The following is a 23,268-nucleotide window of genomic DNA, read 5'->3' as shown; positions in this document are numbered from 1 at the left end:
GATTCGATTCGATGCGTGTGCTGGTTGCAGCCATAATTGGAGGCAGAAGATAACTCTTGAACAGTTGAACCTGGACGTGAAACAAGGTCAGAGAGGAAATCACATTAGCGCATGTTAGCATAATTCCGGAAGCATGCATATCTCACCGTTCATTAATAAGAAAGATGTTTTCGCTTTTGAATCTTTGATCCAGCGGAGGAAGGACCTCCGCACTCCACAGCATCTTTTACGTTTGATCAGAATCCACAAACAGCTTCAGCGCAGCTTGTCCACACGATTTATCCAAATGCTGGAAAACGATCCATCATGTGCAGCACTTATCCGTTAACATGACAGAAAGAAGGGGATATACCTTGGCGTAAGTTAGCATAATCTGGTCCCAAAGCAGCCAAGTGCCAAAGTGACAGAAATGGACATCAACTCCATCCCTCTCTTCTCTTTTATCGTTCGCCGAAAAAATTTGTTATCCCCTTTCATCTCAGAATCTTTCGGAGAGAGAGAGAGAGAGGCTCAAACCTAGTTCCCGTATCGCGGAGCGCACGTTAGCATTAATCGTGAGGAGAAGGCAAAAAGCCATAATGCCGGGAGGGCTTGTGGAAGGAGTTGGTTTACCTCAGCAGAAATCCTTGGACGGCATAGTCTTCCCCGCAGTCGTCTATCCTGATCCCCCCGTTGCATTCAATCTCTCCCGATTCTTGAAGAGCATACAAGATCACAAGCCATGGCTGGAAGGTCTGCTTCACTCGAGCGGAGCGATTCTTCTCAGAGGTTTCCCTGTAAGCTCAGCTTCGGACTTCAATGCCGTTGTCGAGGCTTTCGGTTACAAGGAGCTACCATATGTCGGTGGAGCTGCTCCCCGAACCAACGTCATCGGAAGAGTCTTTACGGCGAATGAATCCCCACCTGATCAGAAGATCCCGTTTCACCATGAAATGGCTCAGGTTATATCAGAACTTTTACATTGAATACAGTGTTTTTAATTAAAGGCCATGTTCATCCATATCTCTGCTACCAAAAGTTACAAGTTCAGTGATAGACCCGCCAATCCAACTCTCTTTCTCTAAAGGAATATAAAGTTTCATACTTGATTGTTCCCCTGCTTTGTTCAATTGAGCTCGTCTCTGTGTTCTATGAATTTATTGAATGAACTTTAACTTGGGTTTCAAAAATGGGTGTTAGAGTATTGACTCTTGACAATATTGATCAAATAGGTGCCAGAGTTCCCATCAAAATTGTTTTTCTTTTGTGAAGAGGAGCCAGCATGTGGGGGAGAAACTCCCATTGTTCTCAGTCATCTTGTCTATGAGAAGATGAAACAGAGATATCCGGAATTTGTTGAGAGATTGGAGGAGTTTGGTCTTCTTTACACAAGGATATTAGGGGCTGGAGATGACCCTTCTTCTCCCATCGGCCGTGGTTGGCAATCCACCTTCTTAACCAATGACAGAAGCATAGCCGAGGAAAGGTTCAAATTCTTCTCCTACTCTCTTTTTTAATTTCGTACATATCGTGCACACCAACCTTGGATTCTCTATCTGGGTGATCATCGAATGCAATATATGCTATTATAGTGTTATCGAGACAGAAACTTTAGCAATTGTTTGTCTACCTAGAAATGTAACAGGGGGCACACCTTTGCTTTTCCCTTCTTTTTAGCATTTTTTATGACTACAATGGCTCTGTTTGGAAAGAGTAATACAAATATATACGGTGCAAATACATACAAAATATAAGATTTTGCACTCTACATATTTGTATTTGTACTCTTTCCAAACTGAGCGCTTAGTTTGGAAAGATTGCAAATACAAATATTTATATGTACAGTACAAATACATACAAAATAATACACGATACAAGGTTTTGCACTCTACATATTTGTAGTTGTACTCCTTCCAAAGCCTTACTACCTCCACTTGGAGTGGACTGGATGCAGACTTAACCTCTTTCTTTTCTTCTTCTTCTTTTGGCATGAAGTGGTTGCTCTAAAACAGTAAACCGTGTTTTCATGCTTATATTCTCGAGGTTTTACATTTGTACCAAGAAATGTTCTCTCTAGCACTTGAAATATAGTGTTTGTATATCTTTTTTATACCTAATCTTTTTCTGGGCATATGTTTTTGGCATCCGATACTTGGACTGTGCAAGGAAAGAAAATGTCTAGTCGCATGATCTCATCCCTCTTATAAAAACATGTGACAGGGCTGCCCGGCTGGGCATGAAGTTGGATTGGATAGAGGAAGGTGTGAAAACAGTAATGGGTCCAATACCAGCTATTAAATTTGACAAGAGTAGGGGACGCAAAATCTGGTTTAATAGCATGGTGGCTGCTTATACAGGGTGGAAAGATGCACGCAATGATCCTGAAAAGGCTGTAACCTTTGGAGATGGGACACCATTGCCAGCTGATATTATCTACGACTGCCTGAGAATCCTGGATGAGGAATGTGTTGCCATCCCTTGGCATAAAGGTGATGTTTTGCTGCTTGATAACTTGGCAGTCCTTCATTCTAGACGATCATTTGATCCACCCCGCCGTATACTGGCTTCACTCTGTAAGTAAGGGGATTGTAATCTCAATGTACTAGCTCCTGCTTGTAGGATTAACTGCCCCTTTTACAGCTCCACCCACATGAGAGAATATATGCAATTCACATCTCATTTTCTTGAGCCTCTGAATACCTGTATCCTAGCATTGGCAGGGGTCTGACCTCAAAATACTACTATGCATGCTCTGTATCTATAACAAATTACTTTTAAGTTAACCCCCACAAGTGTGATGATAATGTGTTATTAGAAGACGTGGAATTACGTAAGTTTCACATTGCGATGGAATTAAGCTTACCCATGTAAATATTCCTTGTTCCATTCACAGCATACGGTTCCATGTTCATTCCAGCTTGCCAAATAAACCACTATCTTAAATAAAGATAATTAGATAAGAACAAAAAATGGTCCAAAGAGAAAACTCCATTTCAACTAAAGATGTACCATATTTTTAGCATGCTAGGTGAGAAATGTAGGCTGTTCCCTTGACCTTGTTACCTTCTTTTTGGCTGATGGTGTTACTGTAGTCAGATGGTTCCCAAGGAATGGGGTTTAGTGGCACCAACATCATCAATCATCATCATCATCCAAGCCTTATCCCAACTATGGTTTAGTGGCATATCTAATATAAAATATGCAAGCACATTTAAACTTATATTTCAGGAACTAAAGTAAATCAAGTAGACACATGAAATTATGTGGCCCGGGAAGCAGATTTTTTAGTAAATCCAGGGGAACACATGAAGCAACAATTAGTTTCTTTACTCGACTTCTGTTACACACAACTGATCCATGGAGTTTATACCACCAACTATGGTAATGCAAGTGAGACCGATATCTAGTTAGATGGTGCCATCAGATGGGGTAGATCAGATAGAATAGGTTGGGCTGTTTGAACAATCTACTGTCTCCTCTTTGTTGCTGGACTCTTCAGTATTGCTGAGGGAACAGAAGAAGCAGGATTGATGGCCTTCCGAATTTTGAATATGTTCCAAGCAGTGCCAGCACAATGCCCTGCAGTTGCAAAGACATCTTCTGTAATTTCCCCTGCGTTTTCTCCAAATCTGTTGCCAATGGATCAAGTTGAATCAGTAACAATAACTATGGGAGAGCAAAAAATAAAAGACGAGAAAATCTGGGAAATGAAATATTAAAACATCTTATTTTCCAGCATTCAGAAATCAGAATCTGAGAATGGAAATGGCACGGGATCCCAAGTATTGGTTAAGTTGTTTTAGCTCTTTTACCTTTGGGAGACCATTCTGGTTGCGGCACGTGAGGTGGCAGAGAGAGCTTGTTTTTCTGCAACTTCTACTGCATCTAAAACCTTGTCTGCACTTCCAAGGTTGAAACCCTGGTTATTTAATCTCTTATGTAGATAACAAAAACTTTATTGCATTTAATTTGTACATTTAAACCGTTAGTATTATAGTTTACGTGTGAGAGTGAGAGACTGATAAACAACATCCTGAATAAAGCATATCCATTTTGGGTTTCATTGTTTCACTTACTGACGGCATCGAGTGAAGCCAGGAGGACCTCTCCAGGGACCATGGCTAGGAACGTTTTCCCAGCCTGGGATCGAGCCAAAGGCACAACCACGGATCCAGTGACAACCCCCACACCATCTAGTAATGATTTGCTCATCTTCTCTGTCATTTTTGATAGCTTTCTCACCCTGTAACACAAGTAACAAGTAATACTATGTCGCATATGACCTGATCTTGCTTAATAAACAGAACACTAACAAACTGGCCTTAAGATACTGAGTCCATTTTAGAATACCGTTTTAGTCCCTTCTGGACTCCACTCTTTTTTGTCCCAGCTGAACTTTTGCTGCTTTTACTTCCCGTTGTTGTTGTGGAGACTTTGTTCTTCTCCTCACCAACACGACTTACAATCATCTCTCCTCCGTTTTGAACCTGCAGTTCGTTACTCTCTTAATTTGTACAACTGGTTAAGAAAACAGGGGCTAAGAATAACTTAAAGTACAGGTTAAGAAAACAATAGAGTAGGTTTCAGGGGCTAAGAGTAACTAAGATTTGGCTTCTTATATTTTGATGGAATGTTGTTGCCAGTTGCCACGGGTGTGTTTTCTTTATTTGGCAGTAGAAACTTCCATTTGATTGATTCTTGGCAATTTCTGTTTTTATGACAACAGAAACAAAACACTCAATTCAAACCTTCTTGGTGTAGGCATTGCTGCACTTGAAAATGCCCTTCACAATCTCGCCTGTTCCTTCAGCAATGGCCTTTGCTAAAACCCCGTTGTAGTCTTCAATCCTCGGAGCAAAATCCTTCCAATCGACAGCCCCAGTTTGGGTAGAAGAAGACCCAGTAAAGCACGAATGCTCCTTTAAAAAGGAATCCAACAAACCCAGATCACCTTTGAACTGTTCGAGGAAAGACACACCGTAGCTCAAAGGATCATCGTCTTTCATCGGCAACGAGAAGAGGTAATGGAGTGCGTCGAGTTTCACCACTGGCTCATCTTTTGTTAGAGGCCATTGGAGTTCATCACCAACTTTTACAATTGTGGCGAGGGAAATGCCATCTTCTGTGAGCCTGACAAGTCTGAAAACTCCTTTTGCAAGTTCCAACGCCTCTCCTCCTTCCATCAGGTGAACTGTACAACCTGGGATCTCTAACAACATTTCTTCTTTAGCTCTTTTGTTTTCTACGTTTTCTTGTTTTGATGCGAAAACAGTTTCAGGAGAGGTCATTTTGGTAGGAGACCTCTTTCTGGAGCGAGCTGATTTGAAACAATTCATGTTCTTTCCTCTCTCTCTCTCTGGCTGAAATTGAATGAGATGATTTCTGGTGCTGTAAAACTGGAAAAATTCGAGTTCTAGAGTGACAGGAAAGATGAGAGAAAAGTAGGAAGAAGATGAAAACGGGTTTGATAAGAAAAGAAAGTTATTCTGCGATTGATTCCATACTTGCAACTTTATTCCATTCCAAGGAACAATTTCACGTAAAGGATTGTTACTTTCGGTGAATTATTTAGTGGTGTGGCTGCTCTGGAACCTATAGCCCTCCCTCCACAACCTTGTTTCTCTTCTTTCGACAGCAGGTGAAGTTTCATCCCCGCAGCTTTTGCCACGTGACTAACCTATCTACACGCTGAATTTGCCACGAACATTTTCAAATGACTAAGCACCTTTAAAAACCAGGACATGCTAGCTACTGAATCAAAAAGCAGATCGCTGGGTGTTTTAAAATATTTGAAATAAAGGGAATTGTGCTACGTTTTATTGGTAGTGGTAAGAAAATACCGCAATCAGTCAAAGTTGCAAGAGATGTGAGCTCATCTTCCTGGTTATAGAGATGTTGGTCCTCTCTGATCGTAAGGGTGTCCATATCATTTTTCAGTTTTCAACTATACTAATTTTTGTAGAGACTAGAGAAGCAGCAAAGGTTTCCACACATCCACTAAACAGTGTACAAATGCATCCTAATCAGGTTAATTATGGAACCCTGTATCCCACTTTTCATCAGTGTCTTAGTAATATCGATTCCTGGAAGTTTGACCCAAAAACAGAGTTTATTTTCATTGGGAAAGGGCCATTGGCCGATGGAAAACAAGGTGACGTGACACATGCTCAAGGTTCTCTCAGTCTCAGATATAGGAGACATGAATTTAAATTTACAAAGCGTGTTGAAGCATATATTTACTCTACTGCGGTGGTCACTTGTGGACTGGTAATCCTGTGGGCCAGCGTGTAACACCTTCGGACAGTACAAGCTTAGCAATTTTAGTTAGCGTTAGACAATATCCACATACTATGGCAAACGTTAGAGGAGTTGCAACCTATCTAAATGGAAAGGGCTCTGACTGCAGAGTTCACTTTAGATCATCTCAAACAGGGGAGGCGAGGCTTTGTTATCCATTAATGCCACAGGTTTTTTGTCCTTGCCGGACGGTTTTTTTTTTTTTTTTTTTTTTGGGGGGGGGGGGGGGTACATGGGTAGATGACCAATCAACAAAATATACTGATCCAGTGTCATTATTAGGATGACCTAACATAATTTATGGGGCTGCAGAATGATACCTGCTTGTCCAATCTCAATTTCAAATCCTATCATATTGTATTCATTATTAAAGTTGGTTTGAATATTGTGTTTTTACTAAGAGTCAGGTTCAAGCTTCAAACAAGTTATTTCAATTCATTTTATTCATGACCATACAATATCAGTTATTTTCAATTCACTTTATTAATAACATGTAATATTTTGACCATTTTGAGTTTAATTTATTCATGCTAAATTCGATTTTAATCTGAATATGAACAAATCAAAATTGGATCTACCCATATCCAATTCAATCAGATACATTTGCAGCCCTATTGATTTACTCAAAAGTTCTAACACACACATGCTAAGTTCATCTAGGCAAATGAGGTTGAGGGAAGATTATACATAAGGAGATTGGGACTCCTTGTCAGTAACATATGATTATGCTAATCACATCGTGGTTTTATTAAAGGTGCAATTGAGGTCTATACCATGGCAATGGTGGATAAGGGGCCCTGCGTTTGAACCACAGTTACAATTAATTACATGATCCATAGGCTGCATCCCTATTATAGAGAACGAGTGCAAAACCTTATACTTTATACTATTTTGTATGAATTTACGCTGTACATATTTGCATTTGTACTCTTTCCAAACTGAGCCTTAGATTAACCTGCTTTATTTTTAACACTTCTCAATTTGCACTGTATTCCATAAGAGAATATCAGAAAAGGGAAACAATACAGCAGTACTGATGGATATCAACATACTCAAAATAGCATGAGCTAAGAAAAGCAACCAAACCCTTCTTCAGCTCTTAGTACATCTTATGTCACATCAAAATTTCCCACACAAAAAGCTGATATCATAAAATAATACAATATTTCAATTGTAGAGAGCCACTTGAGTGGATCTCTTTGGCTACTAGCCTACTATGCACACATACAACAGAAGAGAAAATGTTAAGTGGAACAAGGTTGTCACAATAGTGGTTTGGAAAAGAAACTGATCCATAATTTATCTTCCCTGAACAAGGCCACTAAAAACCTGGCTGTTCCCAGCAAGTGTTGCTTCCCACTCTATAGAGGAGAGGAGGATCTGTGAAAGGGAAATCACCACTTGCTTCATATCTGGTCGTAAAATGGCATCTTCATCTACACACTGCTTTGCCAACATGGCCATCTGCATGAAGAGATGCACCACAAAATGAGATAAGGGGTATACAAAATCATTTGCACTATCTTTGATTCTAGAAATGTCTTATTGTTCTCTATGATATTACGCTAGTATTAGAGAGATCATTTTGTTTGCAAGTGGGTCAATCCTGGACTCAAGTTTCCTTGACTATGGGGCATCAACAATATCGACATTTTTGTTTTGTTGCCAGTAGAAATAAGAAAAAGAAAATCTGGGATCTGTGTTGGTGCATACAAATGGATTGCTTTTCAATGACCGATCATATCTTTTATTAATGTGTATCAAAAGTGATAGAATTTTGGTTGGAAAGCAAAAATATAGAAACATTTCTCTGGGTTTTCCCTTTATTTTTCAGTTCTATTGCATGGGGAAAATATTAACTGGATCATTGTCCTCACAAGGGCTGAAGGCTTCATGACAGTACTTGATTGGGCAGAAAGACCAACCATGATAGATATTATAAACAATATAGAGTCGGAACAAAAGTGAAATTCCTTTTCCTACTTTACCTTGTATACACAATCATGTGGGTACAAATCCATCAAACTAGGATCAATGCAATCCTTCAAGCTTGACATGCTCATTGAGTTGGGAGAGTTCCTAAGAGCCGCTAACATCTGTGAAATTGACCAAAAATCAGATATGACAATGTAAAAGTCCATATTCTGTGGTACTACATGCTTATGAATGGATAGTCCAGAACAAGATAAGGTCAAATAAGTCCACGGTGCAAGGAAAATGAGGTCCATGAAACTGCAATTTAAGGACCTTAACAAGACCCACCAAGCCCGAGAATTTACTCTATAAAAGGTCAAAATGATATAATTTTGGAAACTTTATGATCACTGTGTGACAAAATTGGGAGCTTAGTTTCACTACAGTAAAATCAAATCTCTGAAAGGTGTTCTGGAATGGACATGAATGGTCAACATTTTAGCTCAAAAAAAAAAAAAACAAATTGGGCATCTACATGCCTGGAGAAACATGCACTATGTTGATGATCATTTTGGCAAGGTTTCTATTAAAAATAAATTATAAGGTACATGGTTTGATGTTTGCATAAGAATCACAATAGAAAATGTGCTAATGTCAAGACAATTTTTGTCAAGTATAGGAACAAAACTACTTGTTGAACATAGGCTGAAAATATGAAGAAAAAACTCCAATTTCAAATGAAGATAACTTGGAATAAGGTAAAGTAACAATATGAAGTTTACAGAAATTATATCATATGCGTTGAATTTACTCCAATGGCTCACTAGAAAATGCAACAAAATTTACAATTGACATTAAAATGTAACAAGCTAAGACAACATTACCCTCTTAAAAGAAACTCATATCCTAATATAATGAATTTACAACCAAATGTCTCATCGTCAGCTAGATGGATAGGATGGTTTGGACATGTGGAAAATCAGGGAAATTTTCAGTGAGGTCCTTCTAATAATAAGTTGATACTCCGAGATGAAGGCAAGTTTCCAAACTCACAAATATGGTGTACTGCTGTTCCCTCAAAAGTGGTGTTTTTGGTGTTGACCTCAATGCTAGACAGGTATCTAACAGTGGGAAATTTGTTGAGAAGGGGGATGGTGATGGACAACACTAATTGTAATCTATATGGATGTATAGAAATGGTGAACCACCTGTTACTCCATTGTAGATTCTCCACCAAGATGTGGATGAAGGTACAAGGGATATTTAGAATGAGAGGATGCTTGCTGGAATCAATATAAGAACTTCTGGAATGTTAGCACTTAGCAGCTAGTGTGGAGGATGATGCCTACTGCTGTATTTTTTGATCATTTGGGGTGAAAGAATGCCTGAATTTATGCTACACAAAGAATGTTATTCTTTAGAGTAAATGGTGGCAAGAAAAATTCAAGGAATGTTATACTCATGGGTGACTGCTCATAAACTATTCAAAGGAACTAAGGCCTTATAATTCTTTTTTTGATACTATCTTTTTTATAGTTAGATGACTCTTATATATGAAAATAATTTCTCCTTTATTCCCATTGCACATTACTTTGTTGTACATGGGTGCTGATCTTTTATTATTCCTTACCTTCTAATAAAATAATAACAGCCAACAGCAAGACTTACAATAGATGCCAATGATCGTCTTTCAGGATTTTTCATCAACACGCCTTCAGTTCGTGTAATTGCTTCCTTTCCTGATATTAACTCAAAAAGAACAACACCAAATGCATAAACATCGCTTTTGGTTGTTGCCAGGCCTTCACTCAAATATCTGTTCAAATAACCGCAACAGGAAGCATTGAAAAACTTGATTCTAGAAGAACTTATCATAAATCTGAATTACTCTTCAACACTTAATTTGCTTACTCTGGCGCCAAGTAACCAAAAGTTCCCACAACTCTTGTTGCAGAAGCTTCTCCTTCACCAGGTTTTGTAACAAGTTTTGATAGCCCAAAATCAGAAATCTACATCAGGATTACTGAGTCAATCAGATGAAAATAATGAAAACTAGGAACAGAAATCATTAAGCACAAAGCAATCACAACCTTTGCCCTGAAGGCACTATCAAGTAAGATGTTACTTGTCTTTATATCACGGTGGACATAATGTGTTTTGGTATGCTCATGAATGTATTCCAAACCTCTAGCAGCATCAAGTGCTATCTGAACCCTCATAATCCAAGACAGAGATGTATGACCTGGAGATCCAGATATCATCCGCAAATGTAAGGACCAAATGCATGTACATAGTATTCCCTCAGAAATACATAAATAAATAACCATACCCAATTATACAAGTTAGAGAAATAAATCAAATAGTGTAATACTGTATTCCACATGCTGTAAAGAGAAAACATACTCAACTGGAGCCTGCAAATGGAAATAAAAAAAAAAGTACCATGGTACTATCATTTTCTTTTGGGTAAAAGGTGGTATTCGATTCAGAAGCCTGCACCTTTTTCTTTTCTTTTTTTTTTCCTTCTATATCCAAAAGAGTAGGGGCCATTGCTTGATGAAATAGTAAAATGTCAGGCTGACAAGCATGATAACACAGATTTGAGTCTAAGAGCAGCGACTATGTGCCCAAAAAAATGCCAAAGGTTAATATTCATATCCAGTTTACCCCTCCCAGGAACCTGGATGGCTGGGGCCGTCATTGGATAATGACCCTTTTACATTCAAACGAGCAAAAGATGCTTTTTAAAAAGAAACTTGTATTTAACTGAAGCCTGCACATACATACCCGAGGAAGGAGGGGGAGAGAGTATTATGGTATTATCTTTCCTTTTAATTTTAGTTTCCATAGATTGGTTGCAATAAGGTTGATATAAATGTGAAAGTGCAAGAAAAATTAGAATAAAACATAGAATTATTATCTGCAATTGTGAGTTTGTGACATTCAGAGCTATGCCATAGAAAAGTAGGGGCGCCATATATTAATAGACAAATGCTATCAGACAATACTGTATGTTTTGTCCTAGACTATTGCATGCTATCAAACATGGTGAGACCCATGTCTGTACTCTGTAGCACATGGAGGTAAAGGGTGATCAACAAAGTGTTGCCTTCTGGCATTGCTAACATATTACTAACATCAATATACTCCAGCAGACACACACACATACATGCCTAATGTGTACTATTATATGTTTATGCATGTGTGGAGGGGGTGGCAAGGTATGGATTCAGTAGACAAGTCATATAGCAAAAGATCTAGATGACCTAGCAATCTTCCAGTAGGAGATCCTACTCTGGCCACTGTTGGGGAAACTTTCAACCCCAAAGTACCTTCCATCGTGGTAGAACAAACCCTTTCCTTCTGGGCACATTTCCTAGACGATTCAGAGAGTAAAACCTGCAATGTCTAGCATTACTTTGGAACAAATTGAATACATGATAAGGTATAAAACTTCATTGACAGGGAATTTAATACATGGAAAATCTTGAGGGTACTTTCTGGTGGAAAGTCTAGACCTTATCATCCCTCTACCTGGCCACATAGGAAGCTCCTCTAAAGAACTCTTTGGTGACCATTCCACAGAAAGGAGGGGAACGCCATCCTTCTGCAAAAATCTCAACTTATCCTACTTGGTGAAGCCTAAGTCCAGATTAAGTATATTGTTATTGTACAGGTAATGAAGAATCATAACAGGATAGAGTTTGTATTATACAGGAAAAAAATACCAGTTTCTTTAGTTGGAGCTTGGAACCCATTTGTTTGCAATCCATAGGATTCACCCATCATGGATTCATCCAATGGGGTAATCTTGATCGACACACTTCTTTCTACAGGACAATTCACTTTTTTTCATAATAGATGTGTAAGAGCTTTTGGGGTATATGGTGTATGCTAGTCTACCATCTCTAACAAATTTGTATATTTTGCTTTATATCTTTAATAGTAAAATTTTTTATTGCTACTGATCAAAATAATAATCAAAACTGGCCCAAACCTGGAAAGAGCATATCATGAATAATGTCTCAATTGCAGGTAAGTTATAATATTCAAGCATGAAATAACATTTTCTTTTATCAATATATGTTAACATATTGTTTTACCAAAAAGAAGAAAAATCTTGAGCAGATACTAGAAAGAGAAAAGGCATCATAAGAACCAACTAAGTGCACACGTTTAAGTTGTTGCAGTCATTTCTATATGAATATTTGCGCCACCACATAGAAATGCTTTCTTACCCTTGTTTTGAGGATCATGTAGATGACTACGAAGAGAACCCTTCTGAGCAAACTCATAAACAAGGAATAATTCATCATCACTAGCTGCAAAGCCAATCAATTCTACCTTGACAAAATTAACAAACCTAGGGTCAATGCTGATGTAATTAGAAATGATAGAAGTAAAACAAAAAGTTCTAATACATGGGCACAAGGGGTTTTACCAAATTTTTATGATGAACCTTACATAGAACTTTCATCTCTGCCATGAATTCCTTCGTTTTTGTTGTAGTCATTCTCTTGATTGCTACCTCCTAAAGGATTCAAAATTAAATAACTGATGACTTCACATAATTACAAGTATGAATTCTAATGTCAAAGAACATAAAGCAACAGACCTGCTCCCGAAGAAGTCCATAATAGACAGAGCCATATGTTCCATGCCCAAGTAGATTTGAATCAGAGAAACCATCAGTTGAAGAAAGTATTTCTTCGTACATGAAAACAACAGGCTTGTCCATGTCAAATAGATCAGGCCCCATCACTACAAGAAATGAGATTAAGCTCAATACCCATTAAATAATAAAATGAGAGGGAGACGAAAAAGCATAATAATAATAAGAATAACAACAATAATAATAGTAATAATAATAACTGTTACATATTATTTTATATTAATATTAATAAATAAAACCAACCATGAGCCAACAGAAGTTATTTGTAGCACATAGAACTCCTTGTTGCAAGTAATTAGCGGAAAATGTTTTCTTCATTATCATGTATCGGATCCTGAAGTGTCTCACATGGATAAAGTGAATGAAAGATACATCCAGATATTTTACTTAATTTTGGGCAACCTAAAGTGAATGGTTTTTTCCCTTTTGATACAGATGATGTGAAAAGAATCTGCAGTTTTAAACTTTTAATTGAACAAATTCTCTTGAACAAAATTAATGGGCATAGACATTTGGATTGACCATGGTGTATCTTTTTCTTTTCGTAGCAATAACAAGAAGACTTTATTAGAAATTTAGAACAATCTGAAGGAGATTAGAAAAAAAAAACAAAAATTCAGATGCCCAAAGGCCCCAAACCTGTTGAGAGTTTGCTGTATTTAATTTCTTCTTAATTAGTTGATGTTATTGGGCCCAAGGCCCATTAGTTTAGTGCCTTTTTAAGTTGCTGTTCTAGGTCATTTTAGAGTATTGAGAGTAGCCACCCTATTAAGGGTATATTTGACTTTGGACACACTTTATTTCTTAAGTATAAAAGTTAATGGGAGAGGCAGCCATCTCTCTATTGGCTTCTCTTCCCTTTCTTTCATCTCTTTCTCCTCCCTCTACTCCTCTACTTCTTTTCTCTTCTCTCTTCTTTTCCAGCCTTTTTTTATTTTTGTTATTTGCTACTAGGGTCTAGGATTATGTTCAAGCCTTTATACAAGGCAAAGATACTAACAAATAATCAACCCACCCAGTGAAAACAGATCACAAATCCCAAATTTTCTTAATGACGGCAGTAAAATTTCAATTTTATCTATATAATTATATGCATATACACAACTTTGAGCTAATTATTCCATAATTTGATCCTCAATAAATTCAGAAAAGAAAAAGAGAAGGGTTGTGGAGGAAGAAAAAACCTGTTGGTTCAAAACTAATAGCACATAAAGAGATGAGATTATTTATTAATGCTCCTGTATGATCTATTTGAGTGAATAAGTTTTGCATAGTTGACCTTAAACATGCACCCAAACTTTGCCTGAAAATGCACCATTACTGAAGGGGACTTTCTCATCTCTTTTTTGTCAGTTACAAGTTCTTTACAACAACGGAAGCCTCTAACCAATGTAACAAAAGAAAATGCATCTCACATGCTGACACTGGTATGACAAAAAACATAAAAAAAAAAGAACTTTCTTTTTTTATATTGCTGTCTTTAATCATAAGTAACTAGGTTATTATGGTAATGTAGATCTCATTAACGCCATGTATTTTTGATGCACCTAGGCATATATCCATGTCTCTGTTTCATAGTTAGGTCATTATATATGCATATGTTTGAGATAGTTTTACTGCAGAATGGCATTGAGTATAAATATTACCACTGGATTATAACAATTTTTTACCAACTTATGCAATTTGTTTCTACCTTTATTCATCAAAATTACCTGTAGCCAACTGGCAAGAATGAATCATTACAATTAACAATACTATTCTTCTTGTTATAATTATTTTGACAGGTAACTAGCAAGAAAGAATTGTGAGAACTAGATGTCCTGAATTCCTTTCTGTGAAAGACCAGAGTCATTCACATAGAAAACCCAAATCACCAATACCAAAAATTTGATGCCTTTTCAGCTAATATTCATTATAAGCTGCTAAAGTAGAGCTGACTGTTTATAGAGCCAACATACGGACATTCAGATAGTATTCCTTCATACTGACATATAAGCTTCAGAAAAATTATTCAATTTACAGGATTCAGAATCAAGGAGATAATAACAATGAAAGAATGAAATATAGACAAGTTTGGAACCTTTAGATTTAAAAAGGACATGTATATGTCTATGATTTGATGAAAGTTCATTACCAAAAAAAGAAAAAAAAAACAACAGGAAAGGTAATAATCATCAATTTTAAAGCTATCCATTCTGGTACAGGATTTAAGACCTTTAGGAATATTTATTTGGTAATTGCTAACTTCACAGTTGGTTGACCTATAGTTCCCTGGATTGAAGCAGATGGACCTCCCTGAAGCACAACAGAAACTTGTTTGAAGAATGTGGAATTTATGAGGGATCTTTCCATCAGGATCTTTTTCATGATTTCCTGGGCCTTGGGCAGAGCAGATCGATGACTTGAATGAAAGACAGATACATATGGACACAAATATTAGCAGAAGGCCGACGGCTAAGCTCCCTATAATCCACCAATATGGAAAATGAGCCTTATGATTCACCTTATTTGCTGCAGAACAGGTAGTATAGAAGTTACTCATGCTAATAGAAATATGAGGCAATATAAAGTAAAACAAAAGTAAAAAAGTAAACAAGAAGAAATATCTTTTTCCTCCTGGAACCACATTAGAATCACACTTGAAATGTTTTGGAATTTTTTGATAACTAGATAGATTTTATTAAAAAAAAATGGAGAAGGCCCCTACACATAAAAGAAGAACAATAGGGAAAATGGAAGTTCAATGACCATAAATGGAACCTTCTGAAGGTTTAGGTCTTCAGTCCACCAAGCATTTATGGATATCCAACAAGCTTTCATAGTTTTATTTAGTGGATAGCATCTATATCTAGATAGAACCCAATCCAGCCTTTGATATTCATGCTTCCTTTTTAAATATAGATATTGAACATTATGTTTCACAAATAGTTTGAAATGGGTACCATGTTAACATGGGCATTTGAAACTTTGGAGTAAACTCCATGGCAAACATCTTGCCCATGCCATGTCCAACATCTTCACCTACTTTTCATAAAACCAGAAGATGATATGAGAAGCCGCACATCCTTTCGTAATTGGAGTCTTTTTAATGTATCTGGTCATGGTTTTTATTAACCCCCCTCCCCACCACACACACACACAAAGAAAGAGGGAAAGAAAATAAGTGCTTCTTTGCTTCATGATGCAAAAATTACAGTGGAAATTTCATAGAAAATAAAATGATGGGGTCAAATTTGCCTTGCTATCCAACTCAAGGGGTCTCCCAGATACATCTCTTTAGTTATTGCTTTTTGCTCTTCTTCATTAGCTCAACAATGAAACATTTTCTTTCACAATTTAGAAATATAATGGAGCTCCAGTAGTTTAATCTGGGACTGGAAAGCACATTTCTTTTTCGAAGTATGCCTATTAGCCTCTCCGCAAACTTCTATTGAGTTTTTCCTATTTAACTGTAAAGTTTTTTTTTAATTCTCAGAATTCAGTTACAAAGATCAGAAAAACTGGCTGCATAACATAATTGATATACTAATATGAACAGATTTACATCATTTAATAGATTCAAAATAAAAGCTGTAACTGATTCATAATTTTCAAGATTTGTATAAAACTGATGAACCATAAAATAAAGCATAGCACCTGAAAAAGTGTAAACAGAAGGTGCAGGTCCAGGTCCAGGAGTGGGAGAAATGTCCTCCAGAGGATAAGGCTCACCAGGAACTACCAAAATAATAACATCATGGTGAGATAAGGTACATATTTGTGAATAAGGAATATTTAAGAAACTGAAGGGAGACTATGTTGGCATAGAACCTATTTTTCTAATTAGCCAGTCAAATAATAATAACAAGAAAATGTTTGTAAGATCAAATTTCCAAAATATGCAATGAAAAGTAAGTGGTGTTACATTCTCTGGTAGTCTGGTATTTTAGGTTTTTATCTTCATTTTTCATATTGGGATGATACCACCATTGGAGGATATTTAGCATCCCCCTACCATGCATTATGGGATGTTCAGTGCATATGAACATATAAAACTCTCTATAGGAAAATAGAACTGTATGATTACCAATCAAAAGGAAAAAAAAATTGTGACTCTTCCTTGGGCTGTTTCAGTTCAATTTGTCAAAAAAGTCAACAGATAGACTAAATACCCATGTCTTCAAGATGGAGAAATACAATGAGGAAAAGCTGCATAAAGTAGTGCAGCGACATAATGCTACCTTGTTGTGGCAGGAAGAACAGCATAAGTGGATCCTGCTGGATCATTTCTGTCTTGATACTAGAGCTTTTGCTACAATTGCAGGCAGGCTATGGCACATTGGCACTTATATAGAAACCTAGTCCATACTTTTTTCCAGATATGTAAGAAAAATTGTATTGAAAGAAAAAAGAAATGGGAAATACTTCATGCTAAAAATATATTAGCACACCAGCATTTCAATTTAGCTGTAAAAAAAGATGTTTTACATAAAACACACAAAAAAATTCAGTCCAAAATTTAAAATTTGGAAGCAAAAAGCCTCTGTACTCCAGAAAAATGGAAATGAAAAACTATAAGGAGCTTACTAAGCTAAAAGACTTTGTCAACTTTGACCTGTTCCATACTGTGCTTTCAACATAAAAACAATTCAGGTTCCTAGAGTATATTTGAATGAAACAATTCATTTGATTGTCCATCATAGGGCATCTTCAATCAGCCTGCTGTTTCATGTCACTCCCACTCTAAACTAAGTTTAAACACCTATTAGTCCATTTTTGTCTCTGGTTAAAAATACTTTGGCCATGTTTCTCTGGCCAAGAGGTATAATTTTGTTATTGTAGATTAAAATCCTTCTGTCATAAACCATTATAAGATGAATCTTAGCCATTCAACCCGACCAAAAACCCATCTATCAAATGAAAATTCAAAAGCTCACTACCTATATGACTTTGGTCAGTTATATGGTATTGGATATCTCCAAAGAGACATCCATGCATATGCTGCTAATAAGTCATCAAAAGAGAATTGTTACCGGATATCTTCACACTTTGGCATTCAAGTACCAGAAGGAATATTTTGGAGTGGGGAGAAGCAGGGTCTGATGAGGGAATGCATATGCTTTTGTTGAACATTTTGAATGTTTCAATAAGTATGCAAGTAAAGTACATCAGTGAAGAAATTGCAACCCAAGTCCATAAAAGTAGAATATGCAGCTTTCTAGACCAGCTCTGGAGATTAATTGACCCAGTGAATAGAATGCCTACTTATATTTTGTTCAATCATAGCACAGAAAAAATATCATTCAGAAGGATGCATTTCCAAGATAACTATATGTAGAATTTGGGCCAGTAACATGGTAGGTACTACTAGTGATCCAACATAAATTCCATATATTCTTCTGCACAGAGAAGTAGACTCTGTAACAACCATTTTATATGAGGTATTTATGAACATTTATTAATGCATTCATTTACATGCCTACCGAATGAAAAGAAGAAATGGCATGTGCTATGCAAGCTCCTCTATTCTAGGCGAGCTTTCCATCCCAGATGCCACATAGTGCTTGGTTTGCCCAAGCTTTGCTTGATATAATTTCATGAAACGTACTTCCAATTATGTGCTTCTGCACTGTCTAGGAAAATTCTATCTGGTCCGAATTTTAGTTTAACCTTAACCTATATGGGTCATAATTTTCCACAGTTGATTTGGGACTAAGGCAAAACAGCTCAACTACTTTATGATCCATTAAATGGGTTCAGGATTTGCAGGTTTTTTAGGTTGAGCAGAGTTTTCCAAAAGAGAAAGGGCTACGAGTGTTGTTCTTCAAACAATTGCACTACAGGAAACTCCATTGACAATGCTGCACCTTAGCATTGTAATTGCTTCCACTTGCACATGGAGGGTAACTACATAAACAGGCGTTCAAGAAGGAAAGAAACAAATGCAGGAGAAAAACTTACCCGAATTCAGTGGAATGTAATAAACGGTCCCAACAGAAACATTATCAGGATTGGAAATTCGATTGATCGCCTCTATACTGTCCATGCTCACTCCAAATCTGCTGGCCAAGGACTCAATCGTGTCCCCGTCTTGCATTACATAGCTCATCAAGTAATTCCACAACCCGCTTGAGCACCCACATAACAGGTGCAAGGAGACCACAAGGCCAACGCGCGCGCTCCGCGTGGAGTTGGGCAAAAATGCAAGTCCTCCGTATGCCTCTATGACCATGTCGTAGACAGATCCGTCATCCTCCCTCACCGTGAAAGTTGTATTGGTCATGTACTTCTTAGCAGAAGCAGCACAGGAACAGTTCTTCCTGATGAATAGATAATCGCGATTGTCCCCCTCGACCGTCACATCTTCCGGCAAGACATCGAACATGCTCTGTATCAGGGGCTGAGTTGGGATCCGATTTGGCTTGAATGCGAGAAATGAGGTGCAGAGGCGGGTGGTGTCTGAGCAATTCAATGGAGCAGGGTACGAAAACGAGCAGTGTAGGTTCAGAAGTAAGACCAGAATCGAGAAAGAGATCTTCACAAGCTTCATAGAAGCTGCTTCAGTAAAAACTAGAACTTCAAACAAAAAAAAAAAAAACAGAACCAGGATACAAGTCTCAGACAAAAATAATGTAAATCGTGGCAAGCAGAAACTATGCAGCAATGAATATAACTACTCAAAGTTGGCAGCTTTTAGTAAAATCAAATTAAGAACCCAACAACACACGAATTTGGAGAAGAAACTTCAGAAGGATAAAAACAGAGTTGTAAGCTCAAGAATGAGAAGTGAATTACAGAGGACGGATTCAGAGTTAAGGAAGGAGAAACAAATACAAGCAAGAAATTTTAGATAAAAAATAGTGAATGATTGAATAAAGAATTGAAGTCTGAAGAAGGTCGTGCTAAATTTAGCGGGGTTGAGAAGAAGAAGAAGAAGAGATTAGTATGTACAAATTAGTACTACTACTAAAGAGGAGGCATTCAAGGACAAGAGCAAGACATGAGATGAGACCACTGTAAACTCTGCATTTCTTCTTTCTTTTCATCTACACCTACAATTCAATAATAAACAACGTAATAGCTGGGTGGTTAGTTCGTGTTCGTGAGAGAGCAGTAAGCCAGTAAAAGACCATAAATCGGAAAGCGACGAGTTTTTGCTTTATTTTCTTTCCTAGGCGACGAGTTCTTAATTTTATTTTTAGATTCTTTAACGGAGACGAGATGAAAAGGGAAAAAAAGAAAAAAGAATAACAATACTAAAGAGTACGGGCTAGTCAACTCTGAAATTTAAGATACAGCGCTTTGTGCACTGTGGATGCAGTGCATTTTTTTTGGGGGAAATTTCATATTACTATCCTGTATTTGGGTCTATTGTTAGTTTGGTCCCTAAATTTTAAAAGGGAATAATTTAATATCCAAATTTTTAAAATGTGCAAATCTAGTACCTGCCATTAATCAGCCTGTGAACCAGTCGTTAAATGTCATTTAAAAAGATAAATGCCCTTCAAGTGTCTTCTAATTCTCTTTATCAACCATTCAAATATTGACAAAGAATAAACATTCCCAAATCCTTACCTCTTATGTTCAAAAAAGTTGGAATCATCAAAATGCCTACTGCCAATTTTATTGAATAGACGAGGCAAGGATTTGAGACTTTATTTTTTATCAACATGTAAATGGTTAATAAAAAAATTAGATAACACTCAATGGGTATTTGTATATTTTCAAATATCACTTAATAGCTGATTAAAAGATTGATTAATGACATATACATTTTGAAAATTCCCATACTGAATTATCACATTTTAAAATTTAAGAACTAAAGTGATACTATCCCAAAATACATGATACTAATAGACAATTTTCCCTTTTTCTTTTTTTTTTTTTTGCTCTCACCATTCATAGGAAAACAAAACAACAGAAATCAGGGAAGATTGTTCGGATTGTTTTCGATGCGAACACATGACGGGATCTGCTCGGAACATTTCACGTGGATAATAATTAATAACTACGGGAGATATTCGCAATGCATGGTACGATGTGCGTGTGAAGCGCCAGATGTAAGGAGCAGATCCGGTCTCTGCGAATATAGGGATCTGCGGGCTGCGGCCTGCGGCCAAGTGTGTGAACGGCTATATAGCCAGTTATAAATGAACACGTCAGTGCTTCGTAATTTGTATATATGGGCCCATTTTGAATGCATGGATATGGACCTATATGTACGGCTTGTTCACTCGTGGTTAGGTAGTCTAACTAACGTGGCACCGACTAAAAAACTGATGACAGACCAATTGTATATTTGTATGATACCGGAAGATATTTATTTAACCAATGTACGATGGGATGTGCTGTGCCTGTAAGGAAAAATCCGGATTCTCTCCTAAAGCCATCTGCTTGAAATAGAAACAGTGCCCCACTCGACACTCGTGGTGTATACAAGTAGAACTGTAGACAAGTCTGACTAGGATGGGGGGAGTAATGGTGGAAAGCTGTCAGAGCCAACAGAACAGAGTGCAAAAGAAGAGATTTTTTTTTGGTGAAAAATAATTCACGGTTTTGGCAACCAGAAGCCGAATATCGGTTGTGGTTGGGACGACAGCCAAATATACAGTAATATAGAAATGTGATAGGAGTAGGGGCATAACGTAAAGGTGGCGGGTCCACTCCCACTGTCCCACCGGCCACCACCAAAAAAAGAAAGTAGTGAAAAAGAAAGAATGAATTGAAGATCCTCGATAAAAGGAGAATGTTGACGTGTCTATGTCTTGGTAGTAGGATTCGAACCTTTCGTAACTGTTCTGTTTTGTTCCCATGATAATACGTGTGTATATGGATGAAAAACAATTAATATCAAATCATTCTATAGTCTATACTATACTTGCATTACTGACACTGAGAGGCAATGCAGCTCAGGCTGCTCTGCTCAGCTCTTATGTGCAGTGTCCGTGGAATCAAAATTAATGCAAAAGTTAAGTTACGCTGCAACTGCAATCATTCAGTTTTAAGAAGAAACCAAAACTTTTTGGCGCCCTGCCGGCTCCACGTGAGAGCAAGAGGAGAGGACTTGGGAATTGGGATCTGTGAGCGCCTCACAAATCACAAGCACATCCCATCGTGCATTGGAATTGTCTCTAGAATATACAAGTATGAGAGAGATGTTCCCGATGTACGGTGGGATGTGCCTGTAAGGCGTTATGTGTAAAGAGTAGATTCGGTCTCAGGACGTAGTTCATTTAAAATTTTTCACAAATGGTACCTTACACCGACCTCACAGCATTTTATGGCCGCATATTAAAAATATATTCAGTATTTATCATGGAAGATGTTTTTACAAGGTGAAAGGTGGGTATAAAGCGCGCGCTCAGTGAGTAGCAGATCCCAATTCATCTTTTAAGTCATCTCTGCCTGAGATGAGATGTCCCTCAGTGGGAGCGGAGGCTAATCAATTTAAACATAAGCCACAAAGGCTAATCAAAAATCAATGTGGACAATGCACTTTACTAGACATTAGCTATTAGACAAAAGGGTGGATATTTGATCAAATCAAATCGAACTAGCATCCTACACTAGGGGTGTATTTGTATCGAGTTTTAATCAAATAGTTTGTGTCTTACAATTTGAGTTTGAAACAAGTGTGAATCTTTCGAATTAATTATTCAAATTCGAGTTTGATCAATACAAAGTGCGGTTAACGATCTCATGGTTCCATAATTATAATATAATAATAATAATAATAATAATAATATATCATATATCATATACATTTATAAAATATAAAAATATATTGACTTTTAAACGTTCGAGTTAAACACGAACTAATAGGATATTTAGTCAAATTAAGTCGATACATATCAAAATTTGACTCATCTCAGTTTTATTACACTCCTAGGGGTGCAATTTGGGCGGACCCAGCCCAAGTCCGAACCAATCCAGCCCAAAATCTTATATGGACTGGGTTTGAGTTCAAAAATCAGGCTTTTTTATTTTTGGGTCAGGCTCAGGCTTAATTCTTAGGTAGCTTGGACCTAACTCAACTATACACATTTGTACATACATACATACATATACATATATATATATATATATATATATATATAAATATGAAAATTTTGCATACATATTTGCAAATATACATAAATATATATCTGCATAAATACATACATATATACATATATGTGTGTGTAATTTTAAAGTGGGTTCACTAACCAACCCGAGTGCATCAAATTACATATTTACAAATTATAAAGTTGGGCTCGGGTTGGGAGGATTGGGCTTGACCTCAAGCTCAGTTCAGGCTTAGGCTTTAAGCCCAAATTTTATGGTTGGACCCGGGTTGACCCGATTCAACCCACCTGACTTGCACTCTTATACACCCCTATCCCAAATTCACATTTGTGCCCTACAAACACCCCACATGCACATCTCAG

General features: G+C 37.2%; 3 protein-coding genes across 4 annotated transcripts; 1 reads left to right on the top strand and 2 right to left on the bottom strand.

Annotated features, from left to right (window-relative positions):
• The first annotated feature begins 444 nt into the window (after positions 1–444).
• LOC104604488 (2-oxoglutarate (2OG) and Fe(II)-dependent oxygenase superfamily protein) lies at positions 445–2,762 on the top strand. Its single transcript, XM_010268844.3, has 3 exons — positions 445–941; positions 1,212–1,465; positions 2,200–2,762. The coding sequence occupies exons 1-3, from the start codon at positions 579–581 to the stop codon at positions 2,558–2,560; spliced, it is 978 nt and encodes a 325-aa protein (XP_010267146.1). The 5' UTR covers positions 445–578; the 3' UTR covers positions 2,561–2,762.
• Positions 2,763–3,243: 481 nt separating this feature from the next.
• Positions 3,244–5,463, bottom strand: LOC104604487 (senescence/dehydration-associated protein At4g35985, chloroplastic-like). Its single transcript, XM_010268843.3, has 5 exons — positions 4,728–5,463; positions 4,330–4,466; positions 4,056–4,222; positions 3,792–3,876; positions 3,244–3,608 (listed from the first exon to the last, which is right to left on the bottom strand). The coding sequence occupies exons 1-5, from the start codon at positions 5,313–5,315 to the stop codon at positions 3,446–3,448; spliced, it is 1,140 nt and encodes a 379-aa protein (XP_010267145.1). The 5' UTR covers positions 5,316–5,463; the 3' UTR covers positions 3,244–3,445.
• A 1,822-nt stretch (positions 5,464–7,285) lies between these two features.
• On the bottom strand, positions 7,286–20,002 carry LOC104604486 (lysM domain receptor-like kinase 3). Of its 2 annotated transcripts, none has more exons than XM_010268841.3 (11): positions 18,803–20,002; positions 16,499–16,579; positions 15,077–15,373; positions 12,806–12,951; positions 12,632–12,721; positions 12,429–12,534; positions 10,281–10,432; positions 10,102–10,199; positions 9,859–10,006; positions 8,265–8,372; positions 7,286–7,740 (listed from the first exon to the last, which is right to left on the bottom strand). In XM_010268841.3, exons 1-11 carry the CDS (start codon positions 19,389–19,391, stop codon positions 7,576–7,578), a joined length of 1,980 nt encoding a protein of 659 aa, XP_010267143.1. In that variant the 5' UTR covers positions 19,392–20,002; the 3' UTR covers positions 7,286–7,575. The 2 variants fall into 2 exon arrangements, with proteins under 2 accessions (XP_010267143.1, XP_010267144.1); XM_010268842.3 differs by having other exon boundaries at positions 15,077–15,325; positions 18,803–19,996.
• Positions 20,003–23,268: the final 3,266 nt, after the last annotated feature.

Source organism: Nelumbo nucifera, chromosome 6, assembly GCF_055504915.1.
Source record: "Nelumbo nucifera cultivar China Antique chromosome 6, China Antique-T2T, whole genome shotgun sequence".
NCBI lineage: Eukaryota > Viridiplantae > Streptophyta > Magnoliopsida > Proteales > Nelumbonaceae > Nelumbo > Nelumbo nucifera.
The sequence above is the reverse complement of the archived record's forward strand: the minus strand, read 5'-3'. Positions and strand labels throughout refer to the sequence as shown.